The sequence below is a fragment of the Centropristis striata genome, chromosome 22, assembly GCF_030273125.1.
Source record: "Centropristis striata isolate RG_2023a ecotype Rhode Island chromosome 22, C.striata_1.0, whole genome shotgun sequence".
Classification (NCBI taxonomy): domain Eukaryota; kingdom Metazoa; phylum Chordata; class Actinopteri; order Perciformes; family Serranidae; genus Centropristis; species Centropristis striata.
The window spans coordinates 13419122-13446294 of record NC_081538.1 but is presented as its reverse complement, the minus strand read 5'-3'; the positions used below and the strand labels follow the sequence as shown (position 1 = coordinate 13446294).

Here is a 27173-nt window from a genome sequence, read left to right as displayed (position 1 = left end):
ATTGCCTAGGAGGAGTTCGAAAAAGTAGGTTTGCGACATTTCGCGAATTTGCGGAAAAAAAAACTCTAGGCGAAAATGGGCGTGGCCTATATCACGAGATTCAGCACAACTCAGTGAACGCGTGGATATAAGTTTTTTGAATGTGCGATAAAGTATGTGGGAGTTATTAGCCAAAACGCACTTTCCTTTATTATAGCGCCACCTAGTGGTGGAAATTCAGGATGACAAAAGATTTTAAAATTTTTCGCCAGGTGTGACGTATATTTGAAGTTTCATGAGTTTTGGGGTATGTTCAGGCAGTGAAAAATGCGATCATTTGGGACCAAGAAAAATAATAATAAAAAAAAAAAAGAATAATCATTCGAAATACAATAGGGACCTCGCAGGTCGTTGCCTGCTCGGGCCCTAATGAAACACCGTAAATGTATATATCAGCCAAAACAGTATTTCTTACAGTTTAAAAAAAAAAAAACATTACTCCACTATAAAATACAGTGGAACCATGTTTGTAACAAAAAATATATTGTAATATACAAGCCATCTCTGTAATTTTGCATTTATTTTTTGTAAAAATATTTTCTCACTGTTAAATGTACTCAACACCATATCTCTAACAAAAATATACAGTAATATTTAATGGTAAAATCTTTAATCAATGCGTTTTCATTTATAAAGTATTTTCTTGTCAATCATATGGCAGAACAAAGCTTCTTTTGATGGAAAAAAGTTTTATTTTTCACGGTGAAATGTAGAATAGAATGACAATTTTACACGTGAAATAAAAAGTGCTAATATCATTTTACCGTAATTACAGAAAAAGTTGCACTGTACCACAGCTGCCGTTTTTTTACAGTAAAAATAAAAAATAATAAAAAATATCTACAACCAACATTTGGTTAAGATTCTTCTTGCTGCAGCAAAAAAGGTCATCACAAAGGACTGGCTCCAGTCCATTGCACCCGACTACAGACAATGGCTCAACATTATCAGTGATATTCAAACAATGGAGAGACTCACGAATAGACTAAAAACTAAGGAAGACTCTTTTTCTAAAGGCTGGTTTAAATGGTTGCTGTACATGTCAAAAAATGAAGAAATGTAAAATATTGTTTATATGTAATGTGGAGTGCCCCCCAAGAGGCACTGTTCCCTTTAATTTCCCCACTTTATATCTTTCTTTCTAACTTTCTCTCTCTTTGACTATACTCTACATAAAACCAATAAAAGAAAGTTAAAAAAAAATAAAATAATAAAAACAGAAGATGGCTAGTTTTGATAAAAATCTTTGTGCAAAATAACCACAGCCTGCTGTGTTCTGCATAATATAGCATGAACACAACGATGCAAACCCCATGCAGCAGCCACCAGCGGAAGACAGGACGTGTGACCTGACCACAGAGGTGGCATGCTAACCTCAGTGTGTCATTTCACTTATTTTCCCAGCAGATCACTTCTGTTGCTGTGAAATGGCCTTTAGCCATCAAGGCAGATAATCATTATGGCATTTATTTGATAAAGGATTTGAAAAAAATAATTATTCTTGTTTTTAAAAGTTTTTAAAGTGAAGAGTATCTGATCTCTTTCTTTCTGCAGCCGTTACGTGGCATTTTCTTTCCTTTTTCATTATTTCCATTTAGTCATTTAGCAGACACTTTTATCCAAAACAACTTACAGGAAGAATAAAAGCAAACAATAAAAGCAAATAATAAAAGCAACCAATCAAGGCATAATTTAAAAATATTATATATGTATGTATGTATATATATATATATATATATATATATACAATATACACACACACACACACACACACACACACACACACACACATATATATATGTATATATTTAAAATATTTACTTTACTCTGAGTTAAACTGAGTCATAAAAAACAGATGAAGACATGAAACAGAACCAAAAAAAAATCCAAAACAAATCATTTAGTAAAAAAAGAAGCTGATTCTCTTGCACCTGTACACTGTTACACTGTATTTCATACAGTTAAAGTCCATGTCGTATCTCACACGCACCTCCACATTACTCAAACTGGACTTGAACCGACAAACAGTACATTTCATTTCTTCAGACAACATGATGCCAAACATTCTCTTGGTTTGTTCATGATTGTGGTTATGTCTGTTTTACCCATTACTCATTTGTTCCACTCTGTGACTGCAGACACAGCACATTTGTTTTTCCGGTCTTCTTTGCTGTGAAGGATGATGATGCTGTTCTTAAACTTGACTTGGCTGGGCCTGATCACCTTGTCTCTCCAAGTTGGCTTTACCAGTAGTGTGAAAAATTCAGAATGAAGTGCTGTCAGGACTGTAAGTGCCAGTTAGAGTGTGCTCTCTACTGCAGGCCAGTCTCAGAGAACAGTTCCTCTGTGTGAATTTGTCCATCGTTATAAAGACTCAGTTTGTCCCTCAGTCTCACCTTGGCTGCGTTTTCCACAATGGAGTCAGCTATAACACACAAAACACACAAAATGATTACTTTTAGAAGGCTAACATACCATATATTCTACATGAAGCAAGTTATTGCACTGCTTTGATTATTGTTTGAGGCTGTTTTAAATGGCTGTCATGGTCTGGTGACAGCCATCTTGCCAAGTACTTCCTCAAAAAATGACAAATCGAAAAACCCTAGTAAAGTTAATAACTCACCATCTAAGTTAACCCTCTAGAGTCCATCTATTTATTGAAAATATATGTTTTATTTAAAGTAATAACTTTATATTTGATAGATAGGCAGATAAGTTGAGAAAGCCAGTTAAAGTTCAATCATAGGAGCTTTCACAGTGTGACATTTATGTTTCTGGACCATTTTTAAATTGTGAATTTTCTTTCTACAATGAAAACTATTACTATTTCTAATTTACATGCAAGTTGACTGTTTTGTAGTTTCATTATTTATTATTTTTTCTGCTGTTTTGTTTGTAAATGGTAAAAAATATATATATATATATCTCTTTATACTGTATATAAATGATATCTGTCATGTTTCTTGTAAATTTAAATGTGTTTTATTTGCGGACGACACTAATTTGTTTTGTTCCGGCAAACACTTAGAACATCTTCTGAATACAGTGAAAACAGTGAACTTAAAAAAATAAAAAGATGGTTTGATGTGAACAAGTTATCTCTGAACACAAGCTAAACAAAATTTATTATTTTTGGAAATCGTTCAATTAATCAAAGAGTGCAAATAACCATTGATAATGTGGAAGTGGAAAGAGTTTTTGATAATAAGTTCCTTGGAGTGGTTATTGACCATAAGCTGTGCTGGAAGCCACATATCAACTTCTTAAAGAATAAAATATCAAAAACAATGACAATTCTACATAAACGTAAAAATATCTTAACAACAAACTCATTAAAATGTTGTATCAATCCCTAATAAAACCATATATAACCTATTGCATAGAAGTGTGGGGACACACATTTAGGTCAATCACCGAACCAATTTTTCTACTTAAAAAAAAAAGCAATGCGACTTATAAACAAAGTCGATTATAAGCGTCCAACCAATCAATTATTTATTAATTTAAATGAACTCAAATTCAAATTCAAAGAAGAAGAAAAGGTACATTTCCATAGAAACCTGTGTCTTTTGGGTTCCTGGCAGCTTTATACTTAAATAATAAATCTGACTGATAGCCAAGTTTGTGTGGAGAAAAAGGAGCCATGCATGTGATGTAAGGACAGACTGAAAGATGCTAAACAGAGACAGAAATGAATGCATAGGAAGTTGACAAATTTGAACCAAAATCTCCTGGACTTCAGAGGTTTGTTTTACAATTAAATGTGATGCTATGCAGGTTTAGTGAGCAAGACCCATAAAGTCAACACCTACCCTGGTGACTGTCTGTGGGTTCTGGGGTGAAGCCATTGGCCCTGCAGTCCTCACAGGCCAGATCACCTGTCTCAGCAGGGCAGCTGCACTGGACAGGCCAACTGTTGTACAGGTCTGCTGCTGCTTCTCCATAAGCACCGACTACGTCACTCAGATATGTCACCTCCGACTGGCTGTATTCACAGGGCCCTCCGTGTGTTGGAGAGCTGCCGGGGCTGTTCTCTTCATCATGCTCTACAGGTATGGAGGGTGGGAGGCTCAGCTGGGCATTAATAGGCTCTCCAGCATCCAGGCTGTGGGGTTGGTCGGCAGGGGGGCAGCTAGGTGGAGGAAGCAGCTTGCTCAATGCCACAAGTACCTGAAGACAGTATTACGAAACAATTAAATTCACCCTGAGAGGTAAGATAAATACCTTTTACACAATATGGCAGCCATTTATGGACTATTATATCAAATATAATCCAATAAAAAAATTAACAACTGTACATTTTAGAACACTTGACATCCTCCAAGTTGTATTATTAATATTTAAATCTCTTTCTTTTATTTGTAAACCTTATTATTATTGTTTTGGTATTTGATTTGACTCCACCTAGGTTTTTGTTTGTTTGTTGTTGTTGTTTTTATTGCTTTTATTTTTCTACTATCATTCTGTTCTTTCGTGTTGATTTGAAGCATAAATTAACATGTATCTTCTTTATTTTTGTATGTCAACGAAAGGAAAAAAAACCCAATAAAGAGAAGTTGAAAAAAAAACAAAACAGTATTATAGCTCAGCTAATTTAAAAAAAGAAACGATAGTTTGATTACAAGAATATATCAAGCTGTAAGTAATGGATAAGTAGCATAAGTGGCTGGAATGGTTAATTAAAAGTACTGACTAAACAGTTCAAATAATGAGCTAAATGTAATGGCTAAACGTTTGAAAGTGTTACCTGAAAGTAATGTTACTGATTAAAGACTTTAAACAATTAGTTAAAAGTAGTGCTTTAGTGGTTGAAAAAAATAGCAAAAGTAATGAAAATGGATACATAGTTGAAACAGCTAAAAGTATGAAAGAGTTCATATAATTCGCTAAATGTAATGGGTAAACGTTTGAAAGGGTTAGCTAGCCTAAAAGTAATAAGCAGTTGTTAGCTATGGATAAAATAGCAACCAAAAAGTAATGGATAACCAGAATAAATAATATTAAAGTAGCGGATAAATGTTTGGATAATTAGCTAAAAGTACTGACTAATCAGTTCCAATATTTAGCTGAAAGTAATGAATGAACGGTTGAAATAATTAGCTAAGAGTAATAAAGGGTTAAAATAGTTTGCTTAAATTAAGAGATAAATGGTGGAAACATTCAGCTTCACTCCAAGTAGTAGTTGTGGTAGGATTGCTGACCAAACCTACCTAAATATTGACAGTTCAACTGTATGAAAAATGAACAGTATCCATTTTTATGCAGTGAATGGTGTTATACATTTAGTACATACAGTACAAATCAACCTTATGTTGAGAATACACCTTAATGTTATCACACCGCGTTGAGGTGGTGTTTTATTTTGTGTTCTGGTCTTGTTATTTCCTGTTTTATTTTGAAATAGTAACTCTCCTCTCGTTTCAGGTCACTTGTCCTTCCCCGAGTGTCATCTGTCTGATTGTCTCCCCTAATTACCGATTGTGTTCACCTGGTGCTCCCTTCCCTCCATATGTTCCAAAAGTCTGTGTTCACCTGGTGCTCCCTTCCCTCCATGTGTTCCAATAGTCTGTGTTCACCTGGTGCTCCCTTCCCTCCATGTGTTCCAATAGTCTGTGTTCACCTGGTGCTCCCTTCCCTCCATGTGTTCCAATAGTCTGTGTTCACCTGGTGCTCCCTTCCCTCCATGTGTTCCAATAGTCTGTGTTCACCTGGTATTCCCTTCCCTCCATATGTTCCAATAGTCTGTGTTCACCTGGTGCTCCCTTCCCTCCATGTGTTCCAATAGTCAAATAATTGACCAATAGTTTTCTCTTGTCTTGGTCCAGTGTGTTTGACCCCGTCACCATACCAGCCACTTATCTCCTTCTAGCCACAGCTTGCCTTGTTTTCGCCCGTTTGGATTCCTCACAAGAGGGATTTTTCTTTGTAATTTATTAGTTAAGCGCAGTTCTTAGTTTCATAGCAATTTGAGTCAGCCGTTTTGTTTTTCCTCCTTTTAGAGTGATTTTGTGTTCTTTAATATTTTCCCCCCTTTAGTCCTGAACCAGAAATTCATCGTGTTTTTGTAGAATCTTTTATTTTTTCCTATGAGGTTTTGTACCTGCCTTTTGGGAGTGTTTTTTTTTTTTTTTTATTGTTTTCCCCATAAGAGTTTTCTCCTTGTCTTGGAATAGGATTATTTATTTAGTTAGTAGTGTAGATAGCTTTCTGTGTTTTTCTTCCTTTGGAGCAACTTTTCTTTGTTAGATTTCCACTCAGAGCCAGGAGTGTCTTAGGCCCCCTTTACACGAAGGGAAAACGCAGATATTTCCATGCGGTTTGGCCTCTCATTTACACGAAAACCCAGTTTTTATCACAGAAAACGATTATTTCTAAAAACTCCGGGCAAAGTGGAGAATTTGGAAAACTTAGGTTATGTGTTGTCGTGTCAACTGGGAGAAATGGGGTTTTAGGTTCTCACGCTCATTCTATACACCACAAAATGCTTCACGTCATGTGAGCGCCCTATGTTTATAGTTTGTTTGGCTATCATGGATGCTGTTAAGGTGCTACTAATTTTTACAATTGTGCAAACGCTTTTGGTCTGTATGAAATTGAAAATACAACTGCTATACTATATCGAGGAGCAGAGGCGAAGTATATTAGTTGTTTTGAAAGGAACAGGAAGTCGCTCATGTTATTCGTTGCTGTTGATTCTGAGGTTTCTGATTGGCTTGCATGGCTTTATCCTTCTCTATATCTGACAACTTTTTTGAAAACGATGTTGTGTGCGCGATGTTATTTTTGAAAAAGGAGGGGGGGAAATATTTGTTTCTCTAAATACCCTGCTATGTATAAACGTGGCCTGAGCCCTTTTCTTTCACTCTGTGAGGTTTTCCTTGCTGCTTTTTTGAATAAAGACATTTTAAGTTCACCTGCTCTGCATCTGAGTCCTGACTTGAGCCCGGCCTGACAAATGTTATCAGTGCTTCTCACAGCAGCATGAATGAAGACAATGAGACACTAAAAGTTAGTGCTATTTATCTTAGAATATTTTTGTTATGTATATTGTTCCTAAAGGTCACTTTTTCAATGCTCACATTCTCCATGCTTGGTCTGCTGCGGCGGCTGGCAGTGCAGTCCAAAGCCAAACGTAGAAGTTGGAGGGCCAAGGCAGTCGGCCAGCGACCAGCAGCCTCATCCAGAAACTGCAGACAAGAGTCCACCCCACCGCTGTCCTCCACCTCAGCTACAAGCTGTTCTCTCTGACAGAGCACACAGAGAAGGACAGAGGGAACAGTTTACTGTTGTTCCAATGAAGCTTTCATAAAGTTACTACTCTTTACTTGGGTTTTGACTTACCAGAGGTGTTTGTTTAGGTATGTCCTCTCTCACCTTCCGCCCTGTTACTGTTTCCATTATAACCTGACAAGCAAACTGTAATTAATGGCAATAATCATCAAAGTGCTAGTTTCTTTACTGTAATATTTTCTTACAAGTATATATTCCAGTACTTTATAGATTTTTTACACTCGATGACATTTCAAACTGAAAAGCTTCTGTATTTAGATATTATAGAATATTTAATATATGATTAAATAATAATATATTACTGATGGAATAGTTATAGCAATACTACCACATACGCAATAAAATATCTGGTAACACTTTAGATTAGGGAACACATTTTCACCATTTATAAGTTGCTCATCAGCATGCAAATAAGTACCATATTGGCTCATAATTAGTCGTTATTAAGTACTTATTAATGCCTTAACTAAGCCATTAGCTAAGAGTTTTCCCTCAATAACCTCAGAATTATTGCTTATTAGTAGTAAGTAAGGGAGTTGCTGTATATGACTTATAAAGTCCATACAAAGTAAAGCATGTTAAGATCGTAACCCATATACAACAACTTCCTTACTTACTACTAATAAGCAATAATTCTGAGGTTATTGAGGGAAAACTCTTAGTTAATGTCTTACTGGTTGTATAATAAGGATATCCATGCAGAATAAGGCATTAATAACTACTTAATAATGACTAATTAAGAGCCAATATGTTACTTATTTACATGCTAATAAGCAACTAATTAATGTTGAATATGTGTTCCCTAATCTAAAGTGTTACTAAATATCTTATTAATATCAGAATTTTTAAACAGCAGCAATCCTAAAACCACAGACTACAATTCCAAAACTGGATTTCAAAGTTTTCTCATGTTTAATCATCTCATAACATAATGTATCTTGCATTTTATATGATGTTATTACCATTCCAAAGCTATAAACATCCAGGCTAAAGGACAGCTTTCCATCTCGGATGTACTCCTCAGGGAGGTATCCCAGGTTGCTGTGGGCCCTCGTGTCCAGGGTGATAGTACACTGCTGTTTGGCTGAATGAGGACGGAGACGAGCCAAGCCAAAATTAGACAGCTTGGGCTGCAGGGCCTCATCCAGTAGTATGTTAGCACTGTGCAGAAAAGCCATATGGAAAATGTGTCAATTTCACAGACAGCAGAGAGAAACAAGACAGATGAAAGGAATGGACAGTGGCCCAAGCCTACAATAAATACAGTGACCTAATACTATGACCTCATAGATGACCTCATAAACCAGTTAAAAAGATTGTAAAATCTTTTGGCTGAATAGGAAAGACATGCATTTGTTATTTGACATGTTGCATTCATATCAAGGTTATTATAGTTAACGAAATAACGAAATAATGAAAACTAGAATTGAAAAAAACATTTTTGTTAACTGAAATAAAAATAAAAATGAGAGTGTAAAAAAACAAAATATAACTAACTGAAACTGTATTGTGTGGTTACAAAACTAACTAAAATTGTAGTGAAAATGTCCTTCGTTTTCGTCTTTGTCGACTTTTTTCATACGTATACCGTTTTTGTTGATATGAAATCTATTTCATCTATCTGGTTTTATGACTTAATAAACTTATTGGGGCTGAGATGGATCAGACAAAGGAAATAAAGGAAACATTTACTGCGACTTTTTTGAATCTATCAAAATACAGCATTACAAAAAAAACCTAAAACTAATAAAAACTAAACTAAAACTAAGCATTTTCCAAAAAATAAAAACTAATTAAAACTAGCAAACTCACTCTAAAAAACTAATTAAAACTAACTGAATTTGAAAACAAAAAATCACAACGAAATTAAAACTAAAACTAATGAAAAATCCCAAACCGTTATAACCTTGATTCATATTAAGTGTTGTACGAGACAAAGAGACAGCAGAAAGGGGGAGAGGTAGCAGCTGATACATTATATTATACCTGGAGATATTGCCACAGATAACGGGGCAGGGCTGGGCTGTATTGAGGTAATGCAAGGCCTTTGCAGTTCCTTTAATGATGGTGAGACGCTGTTGCCAGGACAGAGGGGGCTCTCCTTCCTGTACAGTGACAACATATCATTTTTTTACTAAACCCATGTAACCAGGGACAGTTTTGACATAATCGCTTTATTATCATTTTGGCTGTGTTACTGTATATGCCATACATTTTGGTGAGGCTCTGTATTTTTTTCCAAATTTTGAAAATTGAACATCAGCTCCTATAACATAACCATCATAAACTGCAGCCAAAATACAGACACTGCAAATTTTACTGAAGCATAAAACTGTGCATTATGTTTAGGGCTGCAACTAATGATTATTTTCATTATCGATTGATCTGTCGATTATTTAAACGATTAATCGATTAGTTGTTAGCCAATAAAATGTTGAAAAATATCAATCAGTGTTTCCCAAACCACAAGATGACGTCCTGAAATCTCTTGTTTTGTCCAAATAAAAACCAAACCAGAAACCAGAAATATTCACATTGAAGAAGCTGAAATCAGAGAATTTGGATTTATTGTCTTTTAAAAACTGCTCAAACCAATTATTCGATTATCATAATAGTTGACGATTAATTTAATAATCAATTATTGTTTTATTAATCGAATAATTGTTGCAGCTCTAATTCCATTATATAAGGTTTTGTGTCTACAGCTCTGGCTGCAAAGTTGTACTTTTTACTATATTCCACTATTTTAAGCCAATTCTTCACGTGTTCCAATTAAATGCTATTTTCCTGTTTTCCACTATATTTACTGCTGGTATATACTGCTGTTTTATGGCACACTGCAGTGTTTGTTGTTGCTAATCACAGACATATCTCAGACTGAAAAAACCCACCACTGCATGTGGTATAGATAAAATAACTTTTATGTGGCACTGAGTAAACTTACTGGCATTAAAATAGTAAAAATCTAAAAATGTATTCATGTTTTTTGTTTTAATTGGGACTGATGGTTACAAAATATAGCTCAGCCATATCCGGTAAAAGATCTTTTAAAGGATACAAGAAGGTTAAATGACCAAATTAGCTTTAGTTATCGGAAAAGTGGGTGTTACACTGGAAACGTTCAGTGAGTGTAACATCCACTTTTCCGATAACTAAAAACAATTTTGTTGTTAGATTACAGTCAAGAAGATAATATAAGATAAGACTTTATGTATCCCGCAGTGAGTCAATTGAGTAGTCACAGCAGCTCAAGATGGAGACGGGAGTTTACAAAAATTGAAAAAATAGACATATACATACATTTCATATACCTTATAAATACTTACAGGGCTGCTATTTGGCATTTTTAATTAAAATTGCAAATAGGGTTTTCTGTTTTTTGTTTTTTCCTGAGAGTATTTAGTATTTCACAGATATTGCACATTGTTACAACGCGGTGAGGTGGTGTTTTATTTTGTGTTCTGGTCTTGTTATTTCCTGTTTTATTTTGAAATAGTAACTCTCCTCTCGTTTCAGGTCACTTGCCCTTCCCTGTGTGTCATCTGTCTGATTAGCTGTGTCCCAATGTCAAGGATCCTTCCTTGGTAGGATCCTTCCTTCAGAGTTGGGTCCTCCGGAGGCGAGGCCAGAGTCCTTCCTTTCACTGGTGTAACGCATAAATGGGACAGCCTTCGGAGTGTGCAGCTGTTCGTCATTGCATAATTGGACGTCCTGCTTAAATTCAGCGCCGCTCTCTGCCTCTAGTATCTGTTCTTATCAGTTTAATAAAAATAAATAAATACATAAATAAATTCAGCGCCGTAATTTCAAAATCAGTTCACGACATGGATGTGTCTTTGGCATCAGCACTCTGACACATATTTGTAAAAATGGAAGAAGATGCTTTAAGGTTGAATCTCCACGATTTATAAAGTAAAAGCCACAAAGTGGATTAAACCTGAATATTTAACTGATCCTGGCTTAATTTGGCCGCTACTTAGTTTCATAAAAGCAGCGGAGCATAATTCATCATGGAAATATATTCTGTGATTTTTTATTTTTTATTTTACAGTACAGTACAATAGTAGTTATTTATAAATAACAATAACGGATAATAGCGGACTTTCGATCCCTGTAAACACAATAAAGAAACGTATAACTTTCTGAATGGCATAGTTGCACATAGTACATCATCGGACGCATATAAATTAATTAACAATAACTTTAGCGACTGAGACGGCATTAATTAACTTAACCGGCAATGTATCAAGATGACGTTTATTATCTTTAGCTTAATATTCTGGCATTTGTTTTTGTATATGTTTTTGCTTGACTTTAAACACACGTTTTGTAAGTTATGTGACAACATTCAGTATAAACTGAAAATACTTATATATTTAAATGCATATTGCACCGCCGGCGTCGCTGTTTCTACGCTAGCCATTTTTAAATCTCCCGGTAAACCGGTGTGCGCAATGCTTTATGGGTAGTCGGAGCGCACGGAGGATACACACATGCATCCTTGGAATTTGGGCAAAAGAAGGACTCTGTCCTCCGGAGCATCCTCGACATTGGGACAGTCCTTCGGCGGATGTCGATGACGTGGCATCCTTCAAATCCAGCCGTTTGAGCATCCTTCCTTGACATTGGGACACAGCTAGAGTCTCTCCTAATTACCGATTGTGTTCACCTGGTGCTCCCTTCCCTCCATCTGTTCCAATAGTCTGTGTTTTCCCTTGTCTTGGTCCAGTGTGTTTGATCCCATCACCATACCAGCCACTTATCTCCTTCTTGCCACAGCTTGTCTTGCTTTCACCCTTTTGGACTCCTCGTAAGAGTGATTTTTCTTTATAATTTATTAGTTAAGTGCAGTTCTTAGTTTATGGCGTTTTGAGTCAGCTGTTTTGTTTTTCCTCCTTTTGGAGTGATTTTGTGTTCTTTATTATTTTCCTCCTTTAGTCCTGATCCAGTTTTTCATAGTGTTTTAGTAGAATCTTTTATTTTTCCTATCAGGTTTTGTACCTCCCTTTTGGAGCGCTTTTAGTTTGTAGGAGTTTTTATTTTATCGTTTTCCCCTCGAGAGTTTTCCCCTTATCTTAGATTAGGATTATTTATTTAGTTAATTAGTGTAGATAGCTTTCAGTGTTTTTCCTCCTTTGGAGCGACTTTTCTTTGTTAGATTTTTACTCAGAGTCAGGAGTTTCATAGCCCTTTTCTTTCACTCTGTGAGGTTTTCCTTGCTGCAATTTTGAATAAAGAGATTTTAAGTTCACCTGCTCTGCATATTGTAGCATGTTAAATAGGTTGTTGTCTTAGTTGCTTTTAGATCCCGGATTCCCAATGATGCTACATAAAACATAGATAAAAACAGAATATATCAAATTCAGAATTAAAAGTTGCCAAAATCAAAAATATATTGTCTTTGTATAGTTTTCAATTGAATATATGTCAGGAAGGACTGGCAAATGATCACACTCTGTTTTATGTACGTTTAAATCTCAGCTATTTTTGAAACAAGGTCTGTCTGTTGCCTTTATTTATGGCTAAATGAAGTGAAACCAAAATGGTGGGTGCCACCGGGGAAAGGGTGGAGAGTAGAGATCACCGCAGTTAAACACTGCTTCCTTTTTTTCATTGATATCAAACCTTCATCAAAGAACAACACATTTTACCAGTTCTGCCTTTGCCAAGATAGAAATATACATGGCTTCCACTGGTCAAAAATAAAAAGTTTCGTTCATTTTGCCAAATGTAGTTATACATTTCACAATTGTGCAACTGTTTGAACCAATAAAAAAAGCACTACCACCTGATTTGTAATTATGAAGCAAGACAAACTAATCTGTGCATTATCCACAGACAACAGTTCATTCAGAGGTTTTCTCAGTATTGGTTTGCATAAGGCAAGATTTGTTTAAGCACTGCAAAAAAGGGTGTCTAAAAACAAGATAAAAACACTAAATCTGAGGGAAATGAACTTGCTGCATGGACAGATAATTCCACTTGACAAGATTTCTTGAATTAAGATTATTAAATCTAGAAATAAGCATGTTGAACGCTTAAAATAAGATACATCAAAGATGCAAGCAGCGATGAACTGGCCCGAGCAGAGTGCACTGACAATTATTTTTTTCTTACCAAGATAAAAAAAACCTTTAGATTTAGAAGTGTTAGATAATTTATCTTGTTTTATTTTAAGCATTCAACATGCTTATTTCTAGATTAATAATCTTAATTTAAGAAATCTTGTCAAGTTAAATTATCTGTCAATACAGCAAGATCATTTCCCTCAGATTTAATGTTTTTATCTTGTTTTTAAACAGACCTTTTTTGCAGTGAGGACATGGATACTACACTCAAATCCTTTTTGTCACTTTTTGAAATGGTTGTAGTATTGTTCTTAAATTCTGCAAAAATTAATCTCCCATGACTTCACTTCCTGTTTCCTAAAATTGAAAGAAATACTTAGCAACCAGTCACACACAGAAACAGACTTTCTAATGGATATAGAGCAGGATGAGGTGCTGCAGTAGACCAGAAGATGTTGATGAAAAACATATGTACCTGCTGGTGTAGTCTGTGGAAAAGAGATCCATTTCGGAGGTAAGGATACACCAGACAGTAGCGGTCCTCTTCAGAAAAACAACACAACAGGTCTAAGATGTTTGGATGTTGGTACCTGGAACACATCAGCCTGTTTAATATTGAGCACACTCAATCAGAAAATGATAGAAATGTATTTTGAGAGTGAGGGTTGACATACAAATTATGGATTTCCATTTCTTTTGTAAAGACGTTCCACAGCTCTCTCCATGATGCTGAATTAGTCTGGAGCATGATGGATAAGGAGAACATTTTAGTTAGATGGTTTTTGCCGCAATTATAGTCAGGTGGCTTAGCCAAATAAAGGGGACACGGCGGACACAAAAACACCAAATTTTTTCCACATGCTCTCTTTCACTATAGGTTTCAATTTTTGGTAGGAGCCACTTCATCAAGATTGTGGATCGGAGATGGCAGCCATATAAAGTCTATGAGAACCAATATATCTTCCAAGCCACTTAGAAGGTCAATCTTGGTGTCAAAATATATATTTTGTTGGTCAAGGAATCATTTAAAGCTACTGAGAATATCACTAGATGATTATCTGATCAAATGGATGTGTTCATTTTTACCCAGACTGGTAGGCAACTCGCTTCAAGTGCTGCAGCAGGAAATCCTGAGTTGAAAGTGTTGAATCTATGTTTACGGTAGAGTGCAGATGAGCTGCCATGTACACTGCTCAAACAAATCAAGGGAAAGTTTTCATCCCATGTCAGATCTTGATCAACAAATTATTTACAGTGAGTCATCTAGTGATATTCTCAATATAATAGCTTTAAATGATTCCTTGACCCAGAAATGGCAGCTCATCTGCACTCTACCGTGAACATAGATTCAACACTTTCAACTCAGGATTTCCTGCTGCAGCACTTGAAGCGAGTTGCCTACCAGTCTGGGTAAAAATGAACACATCCATTTGATCAGATAATCATCTAGTGATATTCTCAGTAGCTTTAAATGATTCCTTGACCAACAAAATATATATTTTGACACCAAGATTGACCTTCTAAGTGGCCTGGTAGATATATTGGTTCTCATAGACTTTATATGGCTGCAATCTCCGATCCGCAATCTTGATGAAGTGGCTCCTACCAAAAATTGAAACCTATTGTGATGGAGAGCATGTGGAAAAAATTTGGTGCTTTTGTCCAGCATGTCCCCATTCTTCTCAACTCTGGTCCTAAGCCGCCAGACTATAATACCACATCATTAAAAAGAAATCAAATGTAGACAGTTTTTCACTCCCAACTCATCACATACGGACATTTGATCAGGACTTCTTGGCATAACTTTTTAACACACAGGGTACCCCTTTAGCGACATTTTTGTACATGCTGGGCTGCCTGTGGAAGTGAGGCAGTATCTACTGAAAGAAGAAGTCATGGTGGATGAATGTTTTTAACAAACACAGGACTTTCACCTCACTAATACCCCTTTTTGACCAAGGCAGTTCCAGGACTGGTTCGGAGCCGGTGCCTAATCTTGAACCAGTTCCTCGCTTTTCAACTGGTTTCAACATAAGCGTACAACAAAGTCTAACATTAACATCTTACATTCAGTGTTCATAAGAATGATCAAGACGTGCAGCACTAATTGTGTTTGGATGCCAATGTAGGCTCGCAAAGCCAAGAGCAACACTTGTAAAGAGACAATGTAGTCTGCCCAAGGTTATAATAGATTTGGATTTTCATTAGTTTTAGTTTTAATTTCTTCGTTTCAAATTCAGTTAGTTTTAATTCGTTTTTAGAGTAAGTTTGCTAGTTTTAATTAGTTTTTATTTTTTGGAAATTGCTTAGTTTTAGTTTTTTTTGTAATGCGGTATTTGTTGGGTGCGAGATTCAATAAGGTCACAATAAATGTTGCCTTTATTTCCTTTGTCTGATCCATCTCAGCCCCAATAAGTTCATTAAGTCATAAAACCAAATAGACGTATGAAAAAATTTGACAAAGACTTCAGTTAGTTATTATATTATATATTATGGTTTTTATTTTTATTTTAGTTAACAAAAACGTTTTTTCAATTCTAGTTTTCGTTAGTTTTCGTTAACTATAATAACCTTGAGTCTGCCTTTGTTGTTATTATACTTGCAGAGAAAGCGGCAACGTATACAGTAACATAATGACTTGGCTCTCGAGCATGTGGAAAAACAAACTGGTTCTTGGAAGGATCGCAAGTTAAACAAACTGTGAACCAGCACCAGCCCAGCAAAAGAACTAGGTTCACGTTGGTCAGGAAGGGGTATAGGGTACAAAGGGGTACTGCTGTTCGTGTCCTGTGTGAAACTGTCACAAACATTTTTTTCCACATCATGTCTTTTCCTCACCATAACCAAGTACCTATGTTGCCTAAGCATGAACAAGTGTTTTTGTTTGAATTCACAAGGTTAACTATGTGTGGGAATCACTCCAAAAATGATGCTAAGAAGGACCCTGTGTGGGACTCCTGTATGTGACGAGTTGGGAGTGATAATGTATTATGTAGACATGTATACAACAAGCTCATACTCATACATATCAGTCTTCTTGAGAGGATTAAAGAGCAACCAAGCATATTTCCCATAAAGACTGTGAAGGCCTTTACACAACAGAGGTATGATGAATCAACAACACAAAAATTTGAATATTTCCTAATATTTTCATGGGCGGTAATGTCATTTTGACGACTGTTCACTATAATGGATATTGATCCATTTTACTCGTATGATACCGTAAAAAAATACTTTATCCATACTGGATATTTGTGTCAGTATTTGATAAGATTTCGCCTCCATTTCCATCTCCATTTGCAAAGATTATGGATGTTAGATATGATCAAGACTAGGTTAGGGTTGGGCCAGTTGAAGAGATTACAGTGAAGGAAGTGAGACATATAAGGAGAATAGTCACTCTTATGACTCCTACTCACATTGAGCACACTAGTGAATAAAACAATGAAAATGTATAATTCCCTATTTTTGTGGAAACTCTCTGGAACTCCCTCAAGGACCCCTTAAGGGCTGTTTCCACTACCAGGCAATACCCTGAATGAGGCGGGTATCACTCGCCGAAACGCCCCTAATTGTAATATGAGCATTTCGGACTTTTGTCTGAACTTTTTTTGTCCCTCTTGAAGAGCAGGGATGTTTTTCTCCCCTGAAAAGAACCCGATTACTGATTGGGTAGATCGCTAATCATGATGTGACGTACTAAGCGTGATGTGACGTACTAAGCGGGTTGTGATGTACTAAGCGTGATGTGACCTACTAAGCGTGATGTGACCTACTAAGCGTGATGTGACGTACTAAGCGGGTTGTGGCGTATTAAGCGTGATGGGACGTACTAAGCATGATGTGACGTATTAAGCGTGATGGGACGTACTAAGCGTGATGTGACGTACTAAGCGTGATGTGACGTACTAAGCGTGATGTGACGTTCTAAGTGTGATGTGACGTACTAAGCGTGATGTGACCTACTAAGCGTGATGTGGCGTACTAAGTGTGATGTGACGTACTAAGCGTGATGTGACGTACTAAGCGTGATGTGACCTACTAAGCGTGATGTGACGCACTAAGCGTGATGTGACGCACTAAGCGTGATGTGACCTACTAAGCGTGATGTGACGTACTAAGCGTGATGTGACGCACTAAGCGTGATGTGACATACCAAGCGTGATGTGACATACCAAGCGTGATGTGACGCACTAAGCGTGATGTGACGCACTAAGCGTGATGTGACGCACTAAGCGTGATGTGACGTACTAAGCGGGTTGTGATGTACTAAGCGTGATGTGACCTACTAAGCGTGATGTGACGTACTAAGCGGGTTGTGGCGTATTAAGCGTGATGGGACTTACTAAGCGTGATGTGACGTATTAAGCGTGATGGGACGTACTAAGCGTGATGTGACGTACTAAGCGTGATGTGACGTACTAAGCGTGATGTGACGTACTAAGCGTGATGTGACGTACTAAGCGGGATGTGACGTACTTAGCGCTATGTGACCTACTAAGCGTGATGTGACGTACTAAGCGGGATGTGGCGTACTAAGTGTGATGTGACGTACTAAGTGTGATGTGACGTACTAAGCGTGATGTGACCTACTAAGCGTGATGTGACGTACTAAGCGGGTTGTGACGCACTAAGCGTGATGTGACGCACTAAGCGTGATGTGACCTACTAAGCGTGATGTGACGTACTAAGCGTGATGTGACGCACTAAGCGTGATGTGACATACTAAGCGTGATGTGACGCACTAAGCGTGATGTGACGCACTAAGCGTGATGTGACCTACTAAGCGTGATGTGACGTACTAAGCGTGATGTGACTCATTAAGTGTGATGTGACATACTAAGTGGGTTGTGACGTACTAAGCGTGATGTGACGTACTAAGCATGATGTGACGTACTAAACGTGATGTGACGTAGTACTTTACACGACAACAACACACGCCATTTGTAAAAGCCTGTGAAGCAGTGTTGCCAACTTAGCGACTTTGTTGCTATATTTAGTGACTTTTCAGTCCCCCTTAGCAACTATTTTTCAAGAAAGTGACTGGAGACAAATCCAGCAACATTTTCTTACTCTTTTTAGGACATATAGAAATAAAAAATAAGCCCCTGGTGTGTGAAGGCCTTTTTACATTGTTAAAAATCAATAATCACCTGTTTAAAAAGCTTCACTGCAATGATTTTATTTCCAATCTGTGCTCTGTAGACATCAGTAAAGTGGCCTTCTGCAATTCTCGTTTCATGATGAAAATCTCTGGTTCCTTCTAGGATGTCTTGGAAAGTGATTGGCTGATTTTCCGACCAACCTGGATCTAGCAGAAAGGGAAATTCCACCAAAATGATATGTTACTGATGTATGGAACGACTGATATAAATCAAACCTTTCCAATTTTTACTTTACTTACTGGAACATGGTGGACTGACCCGATGGAATGATTCCTTATCAGAGAAATACAGACAGGATAGTCATTTATTCTTCTTACTGTGTGAAGACTTAACACATTCAACAATGGAACATACAGTCCTACCGTCTCTTCAGCTGCTGTTTCCTTCTCTGTGGTCTCTGCATGATGATTCCTGGGGGGCACAGGTAACTCTGAAAAAGAAAGATTGGCCAAATATTACATCACAGTTGTAAATGTCTGGATTACTAGATCAGCATGACAAGTTTGTTGACGTCAGGCAGGCCGCCAGAAAGAGGAACAAAGAAAGGTCACTATATTTTCCCTGTTTAATGTAACTTCCCTCCAAATCTCATTAAACCACAATATTTACCATAACTGCTGCAAAAACATTTTGCTCTGAAAAACTACACAGCAAATTATTTGTTTCTTACCAAGATTTAAAAAAAACAAGATTTAGAAGTGTTTAATTTATCTATCTTAATTTATCTTGTTTTAAGAGTTGATTTCTTATTTTAAATGTTCAACATGCTTATTTCTAGATTTAATAATCTTAATTTAAGAAATCTTGTCAAGTGAAATTATCTGTCCATGCAGCAAGATCATTTCCCTCAGACTTAGTGTTTTTATCTTGTTTTTAGACACCTTTTTTGCAGTGTATAGATCAAGTAGTTTTCACTCCTTTCTCTGTCCTCCTCTATGTGTTTGTCTCATTCTCCTTTCTGTGTGGACGATGTGCGTCAGTTTTGCTTCCTGTTCCTTTGTGTAGTCTGCCCTATCTCCAGGTTCCATGGTAGAGAGGAAGTCCTAAGGCTAAGGTTCTCTCTGTTTAGTCATACCCTTTGGCTGCTTGACATTGTCCTGGATCCATTCATTTTATAAACAGCAAAGTAAATGACATATTTTTGTAGGCCAACCCAGAAGTAGCATCTCCGTGGGGTCTATTGAGAATTACCCTATGGGATTTTTGCATTGGATTTTTGGTAACTGCTGAAAATAAGCTCTGTGCAAACACTCGTTTCTGATGCTGACATGTTTTGTTCAGCAGGATCATCTTCACAAATGAACACCACTTTAGAGCTGCAACAATTATTCGATTAATCGAACAATAATCGATTCTTGAATTAATCGTCAACTATTTTGATAATCTAATAATTGGTTTGAGCAGTTTTTTTTAAAGACAATAAGTCCAAATTCAATGTGAATATTTCTGGATTCTTTGTTCCTTTATGAATATAAACTGAATATCTCTTTGGTTTGTGGACAAAACAAGAGATTTGACGACGTCATCTTGTGGTTTGGGAAACACTGATTGATATTTTTATACATTTTATTGACCAAACAACTAATCGATTAATCGTTTAAATAATCGACATAGTAATACATACGTAAACGCAACAATAAATAAACACCAATAAATAAACACCTGTGCAAAGCATAGCTATGGCTTGTTCCTCAGTGTAATGGCTGCAGGGACAAAACTGTTTTTGTGTCTTTTTGTTTACTTGGCTGAAAACATATTTCACAGGGGTACATCACTGACAAAAGGTTGAGAACCACTGTGGTATAGAATGTAATCACCACCGCCTTTAATTTCCTTCTACTGACCTTGGGCTTGAACCTGGAAGAGCTGCAGGGCCCTGAGGTGCCCCATGTCTTGCAGCACCTTAAGTAGGTCCTGCACTCTTGAATTCTCTTGAGCCCAGGACCACAGCAGCTCCCTGGTGGGACTCCGACCTGCCGCCTCCACGCGCTCCAACATGCGGACTTCTAACATGCTTGGGACAACTCGGACAGCTGGAGACCAAGAAAGACAATCGACATAAAAACATGTCAAGTCAAGCGGACAGAAGACACAAAATATAAGAACACAGGTTCATCCACCCTTTTTCTTTTACCCACATCTCACACTTTAACCCTTTATCAGGCAAAGAACTACATTTGGTAGTTAGAGTCAGGTAATATTTTGAGAAAAAAGTTGCAAATTTACTAGATTAAAGTGGCAAATCTACAAGAAAAAAGTTGCAGATTTAAGAGATTTAAAGTGGCAAATCTGCGCGAAAAAAGTTGCAGATTTACGAGAAAAAAGTGTGAAAAAGCAACTTTTTTTCTCCCAGATTCATCGCTTTAAATCTCATAAATCTACGCATTTTTTTCTCATAGATTTGCCACTTTAATCTCGTCAACTTTTTTCTCAAAATATTATTTTCGTATGTTTTTTTTTACACATTCTGGCAGTATGTAATATCCTCCAAAATTCTCTAGGGTTGAAATTTGCAAGTATTTCAATGAGTAAATCTGGGAGAAAAAAGTTGCTTTTTCCCCACTTTTTTCTCGTAAATCTGCGACTTTTTTCACGCAGATTTGCCACTTTAAATCTCTTAAATCTGCAATTTTATTTCTTGTAGATTTGCCACTTTAATCTAGCAAATTTGCAACTTTTTTCTCGAAATATTACCTGAAGTTACCAAATATAGTTATTTGCCTGATAAAGGGTTAACCCTCTGGGGTTTGAGCCTATTCGCTCTTTATATACCACATAATATTTACTATACCCATGTTTGGTATTTGGTATTTTCTCAGCACAACTTCAACATGACCTGACAATTTTCCCTTTAACCCACTTCATTAACATATTGAGCCCAAAAATACACAAAAAAAATCATGAAATCTAAAATAAAATGATACTATTTATGACAATAAAAACCACAAATATCCTCAATGAACTGTTTCGGACCTAAAAAATTTAAACATAGGTTGCAAATATGAACATATAAAGGTAAAATTCAAATATAATAAAACTATACACAAACATTTACCATAAAACATGTTTATTTATAGGAACAGTGTTAGATGATTAGGCCCCTTTTTTCCATTTTTACAGAACTTTTAAACTTTAAAATAACTTAATACTATCACATTAAAACGATCATTTCTTTGGTTTTACGTGACCTCGGACCGTCAAACAAATCATAGACCCCAGAGGACTAATTGATTTTAGGTTGCTACCAGACATACTAGCCACCAAATGAACTAATTACGGTATATTAATATGCAAAAAGACAAAAGCAATCAAAAGCCTTAAGCGGCAAATGTAATTGTAGTTTTACTTTATCAGTAAATACCAAACTTTGATGTAGAGATAGTGATAGATAGATCTCATATATCCAAAATCACTGTAACTAAGTACATTTACTCAAGTTACTAATATAGTTATTGTACTTAAGTACAATATGGAGTTATGTGTACTTTACTTGAGTATTTTGAATCATGTAACTTTATTCTTCTACTCCACTACATTTTGACGCACATATTGTACTTTTTATTCCACTACATTAATCCAACAGCTTTAGTTACTTTTCAGGTCAAGATTAAACATAAAAACCACCATCAATTTAAAATGATTAGACTTTTTTAAATTAAAGATCATAACGGTTTATAAAATAGTTAAAATTAACCCTATATTTACAAAATTACAATGCTTACATAAATGCATCAATACAAATAATCTTATAATATATTTAGAATATACATAGCAATCTGAGTGGGGACATTCTGCATAACAAGTAATTTTACTTTTTAACCCTTGTGTACTCCTAAAAAAAACACCCACGTGACATGCTGACATCCAAAAATGAACAATGTTTTCAAAACATAAGTTTCACTAAAGTTGACATAACCTACTCTGCATTCCCATCAAGAAATTATTATTTCACTATAACTGTTAAAAACAATATTCAGGTTTTATTTCTTTTTTCTCTTGAAATGAGGTCTAATTTTGTATATTTGACTAAAATTGACCAATAATAATGAAAAAAATATGAAAATTATATATCAAGTTTTTGGTCATGAGTTGCCTTAAAAGGTGGGGAAAAAAGTTGGTAATCATTTTTTTCTACATGTCCTAAAATCAGTCTAATGTCATGGGGTCCTTTTTGACCACAGGTGGGTTTTTTGTTTGTTTTTTAACTTTTTTTTGCTGTCATCTAAAAATGAAGTGTCACTAAAAGTTGACATAACCTACTCTGTACATTACCATCAAGATCTTGATATGCCCAGGAGTACAGAAGGGTTACGTTTTGAATGCAGAACTTTTACTTGTAGTGGAGGAATTTCCCAGTACTTTTACATAAGTAAGGGCTCTGATTATTTTTCCACCACTGTCTAAAACATCAGACCAACTTGTGTGAGACCCAGCTTCCTGTTGACAGACATCTGAACTGTTACAAAGTTGAAGTCAGTGTGTTATGTGGCTGAGGTGGAGCCTGATCTATAACAAACTAGCACAACGCTTTAAGCACAATAACATAGAAAAGAGCTGTAGCTCACCCAGTCCACGCCACCCGAACCTGTCGTCTCCACTGTCCATAATGTTACAGAATCTTTCGACGACACGCGGAGGAACATCGTAGAGGAAGGTGGAGGAGTCCATCCTAGGAGCAGTGAGGCAGACAGACAGGACAGGAGGACACTGACAACAGAGCGCTACATCACTGTTGCTCAAATACGGAAACTCCCACGCGCCCGCTACGTAGCTAACGTTACACATAGGACGGCGGTGATGTCACCACAGACTGCAGTTATTCCGTGAGTCAAAGGACACAAACATTAGCCCATTAAAGAAAACCCCAGTGTTGACAGTGGAACCAGAGTGGAACCAGAGTGGAACACACCACACACAGACAACAGTGGCGGAGGAGGGCACGGCGCGTGACCGTGGACTTCAGCGGCTCGTGTCCAATATAATATGAAAAACAAAGCACGAGACAACATTGAATATATCGTGAGATAGTTTCTCCCTACTGGAAGTTAGTAGTCAGTAGTTGTTAAGAAAATTCTGAAAAAAAAGATGTTCCTAAGAATGTTCTTGACTCTATGGAGTCTTGGGCTATTTTGTCCATTTTTTAATCTTTTTCGTGTCTTTTTTGTGTTGTCTTTTGGTTATTTTGTGCCTGTTGTTGTGTCTTTTTTTTGTCATTTTGTGTCTTCTGTGGGTTTTTTTGGTCATTCTGTTTTCTAATTTTTGTGTCTTTGTTGGTCTTTTTGTGTCTTCTTTGGTCATTTTGTGTCTTTTTGTGTCTTCTTTGGTCATTTTGTGTCTTTTTTAGCCATGTTGTGTCTTTTGTAATCATTTTGTGTCTTTTTTTAGTCATTTTGTGTCTTTTTGTGTCCCTTTTTAGTCATTCTGTCCTTTTTATTCATTTTGTGTGTTTTTTTGGTCATGTTGTGTCTTATTTTGTCCTTTTGTGTCTTCTTTGTTTTGTTTTTTTTGGTCATTCTGTCTTCTCATTTTGTGTCTTTTTGTGTCTTCTTTGGTCATTTTGTGTCTTTTTTTAGTCATTTTGGGCCTTTTTGTGTCCCTTTGTAGTCATTCTGTGTCCTTTTTAGTCATTTTGTGTCTTTTTTGGTCATTTAGTGCCTGTTGTTGTGTCTTTTTTTTTTTTTACTTTTGGTGTCTTTTTTGGTAATTTTGTGTCTTTTTGGTAATTTTGTATCTTTTTTCATCATTTTGTGTCATTTTTAGTCATTTTGTGTCTTGTTTTGGTGATCTAGTGTCTTTTTTAGTCCTTTAGTCGAACATAAAATGTGATTTAGAATCTTTTTTTACTTTCAAAACACTATCATGCTCAATTAAGAATTTTAAATGTTGCAAATGTGAACAAAGGTGTCAAATATAATATATAAGAGGGTTCCATCCAGTTCTATCATTTTATACTAAATATATTTGAGTTTGTCTCCAGTTTTACTTGGTATATCATCATCAAACTGAAACTGGCCTCATGGAGTTTACAGCCAGAACTTTAGAGGTAAATTTCCAGTAGGGCTCCACGCTGCTTTGTTTTCTAGTCTGGATGTGATGAAGAAGTCTGGATTTGGAGACTCCAGAGGGTTAAAGCAATCACTCGTTTTGCCTGTAACAAACACAAATTAAGAAAAACTTGTTCATGGTTATTTATGTTATGCCCCTCTAGGTATAGACCAAGTAAAAAAAGTCTGGGTTCTCGAACTAGTCTAATCGATAGAATCTCCTGAACTGATACACTAAACTCTTCCCAAAACTCTTCCATTCTCGGCCACAGCCAAAAGCAGTGAAAAAGTGCACCTTTATCTTCACCACATCTAGTGCATGAATCAGGTATGTTACTGTTAAATTTGTTTAATTTTACTGGTGTAATATACACTCTCATTAACCAATTAAACTTTAAAAGTTTTAGGCGTGTATTACCTGACTGGGTATATATATAGGTTTTATTACTTGTGGGTGTGAAGCAAACATATTATCTTTGTTGTTCCTCAACAGTCTGCATCCATTGAATATATCTGAGAGTGGTGGGACTACTGTTGGATAACTAGTGGGGTTTGAAAAATGCCGCAAACTTGGGTGCCCCTGTGGTAGATAGAACACGATAAAGAGGAAGGGAAACATGATCAGGTGGTTGCTGGGTGCCCCTATATGAAATGAAAGAAGAAGCAGAACACGAGGAAGTACCTTTATAGAGTGGCCTCAGCAATAAGAAAACATGATCTAGTGCCATATACCACCCTACAAAGTCTAACTGCAGTAACTACGCAAAAGGTAAAACTGAGAAAAACTGCTTTAAAGTTTTTTAATGTGTTTTAACTGGCCAACCAAAGAGATATGAAACTTATTTCTACATGTATTGATGATGTAATTTTTATGCTCAAAAATCATGATGATTTATTTGACCTTTGACCCCCAAAACGTAGTTACTGCAAAAACAGTGGAGTAACTACAATGTTGTTGTCTTCTTTCAGCTTTTATATTTTGTTTTCAGTGAATAAACATTTTCAAATTGACTTTGTTATAAATATATTAAAAAGTGTTTAACAACTCCATTCAAAGATTTTTAGTATTTTAGACTTATTATATTTTAGTCTTAATATCATTTTATCTCATTTTTTACTTCATCACTATCTAGATAATAATTTCCCTTTCAAATAAACGTATAATTTCTATTATTTTTATGTTTAAATTAGTATATATATCCAAAGCAGACCGTGGTAAGTGCAATTACTGCTTGGTTTTGAGTTGGATTTTGTGGTTTTTATATCATTATTTCTTTGAAATAAAGCAAAATTGAAATCTAAAACTTTGTCACAAAATGAAACAGACATCAAGGAGCTCATTTTTAGTTATAACTCAATTTTGACCAACAATGTAGTTACTGCAGTTAGACTTTGTAGGGCAGAATAGTCTGACCTACATGTAGCTGGTGCCCTTTTTATTTTCAGCCCTGTCCCTCAGACAGCCTGAGTCCAACACTGTCAGGAGGTTTCCATGTGTTAGAAAAATTGCATGAGGAAACCTTGAAAATTGAATATTCTGACACCAGCAGAAAATCCTCACCATTTTTCTCTGCGCAGTCTTTGATGGGGAATGATGAGCAGGAGACGTCCAAATTCTCAAATTTAACAAAAGTTTATTACAATACGTCAAAAAATGTGCAGTTACCGAGCTCTGGGTTCACTCTACATGTCCCTGATACAAACAGACGGGTGTCAGTTCGTGAAGTCTGAACCACGTCTAATTTCCCTGAACCCATTAAATACTAACAATTGTTTACTAAACATGCTGGTCGATTTCTTCCAGGAAGTTCCGCCTTCTTCATCCGCTGATTCGCCAGTCTTAATCAATACAAGGGCACGTCATGCCACCTGGGCAACAATCTTGCTGCCCGGAACAAGGCCGTGCCCTGACCTGCTAACAAACTTGTTAGGACAAACATTCTGCCTTGTTATGTCTTACAGAGATATAACAGGAGCCCAAAGCATTTTCACTGTCTTACATGGATTCTAAAGTCTAAAATATATGAAATACAATATATTCTTTGTGATTATAGAATCCTAATCAGTTTAAGCAAATGAAATATATGTAATCAAAGTTATCACAGTTTCTAAACCAACATTAACACACAAACATAATCATTGTATCAAAATCATATTGCCTGATTAATATAAAAGCATAGAGATAGATATTACACCCAAGGTTGACCTTTGATAGTGACCTGCCTCACGCACAGAGACAGGCAACAGAGACGGACACCAGGGAGTCACAAAAGAAGCAGAATAATGAAATTATTTTAACACATGCTAGATTATTGCTGAAGGTGCTGTTTGTCCCCCTGTTTGTGGTGATTAATACTATGTATGTTGTAGATGGTATTTAATGCAGTTCTCCCAGTGCTGTATTTACTTCCTACTAGGGCTGCAACTAACGATTATTCCACTATCGATTAATCTGTCGATTATTTAAACGATTCATCGATTAGTTGTTTGGTCAATAAAATGTATAAAAATATCAATCAGTGTTTCCCAAACCACAAGATGACGTCGTCAAATCTCTTGTTTTG

At 36.3% G+C, this 27173-nt stretch overlaps 1 protein-coding gene and 1 long non-coding RNA gene across 2 annotated transcripts in view; one reads left to right on the top strand and one right to left on the bottom strand.

Moving 5' to 3' along the window:
* Positions 1-27173, top strand: part of LOC131960908 (uncharacterized) — a 116553-nt gene that overhangs the window by 50712 nt on the left and 38668 nt on the right. The gene's annotated exons all lie outside the window — the stretch shown is intronic.
* On the bottom strand, positions 1838-23345 carry irak3 (interleukin-1 receptor-associated kinase 3). Its single transcript, XM_059326166.1, has 13 exons — positions 23131-23345; positions 20410-20598; positions 18928-18995; positions 18805-18838; positions 18554-18711; positions 14075-14139; positions 13876-13990; positions 9319-9437; positions 8295-8493; positions 7384-7446; positions 7122-7286; positions 3855-4212; positions 1838-2464 (listed from the first exon to the last, which is right to left on the bottom strand). Exons 1-13 carry the CDS (start codon positions 23231-23233, stop codon positions 2352-2354), a joined length of 1749 nt encoding a protein of 582 aa, XP_059182149.1. The 5' UTR covers positions 23234-23345; the 3' UTR covers positions 1838-2351.

Coding starts and splice junctions, on each gene's coding strand:
- irak3 (XM_059326166.1), bottom strand. CDS start 23,233: ATGGACTCCTCCACCTTCCTCTACGATGTTCCTCCGCGTGTCGTCGAA. Junction 18,996..20,409: donor CTTCCAGGTTCAAGCCCAAG/GTCAGTAGAAGG, acceptor TTTCTTTTTCAG/AGTTACCTGTGCCCCCCAGG. Junction 7,447..8,294: donor ATGTTTATAGCTTTGGAATG/GTAATAACATCA, acceptor TTTGCTTGTCAG/GTTATAATGGAAACAGTAAC.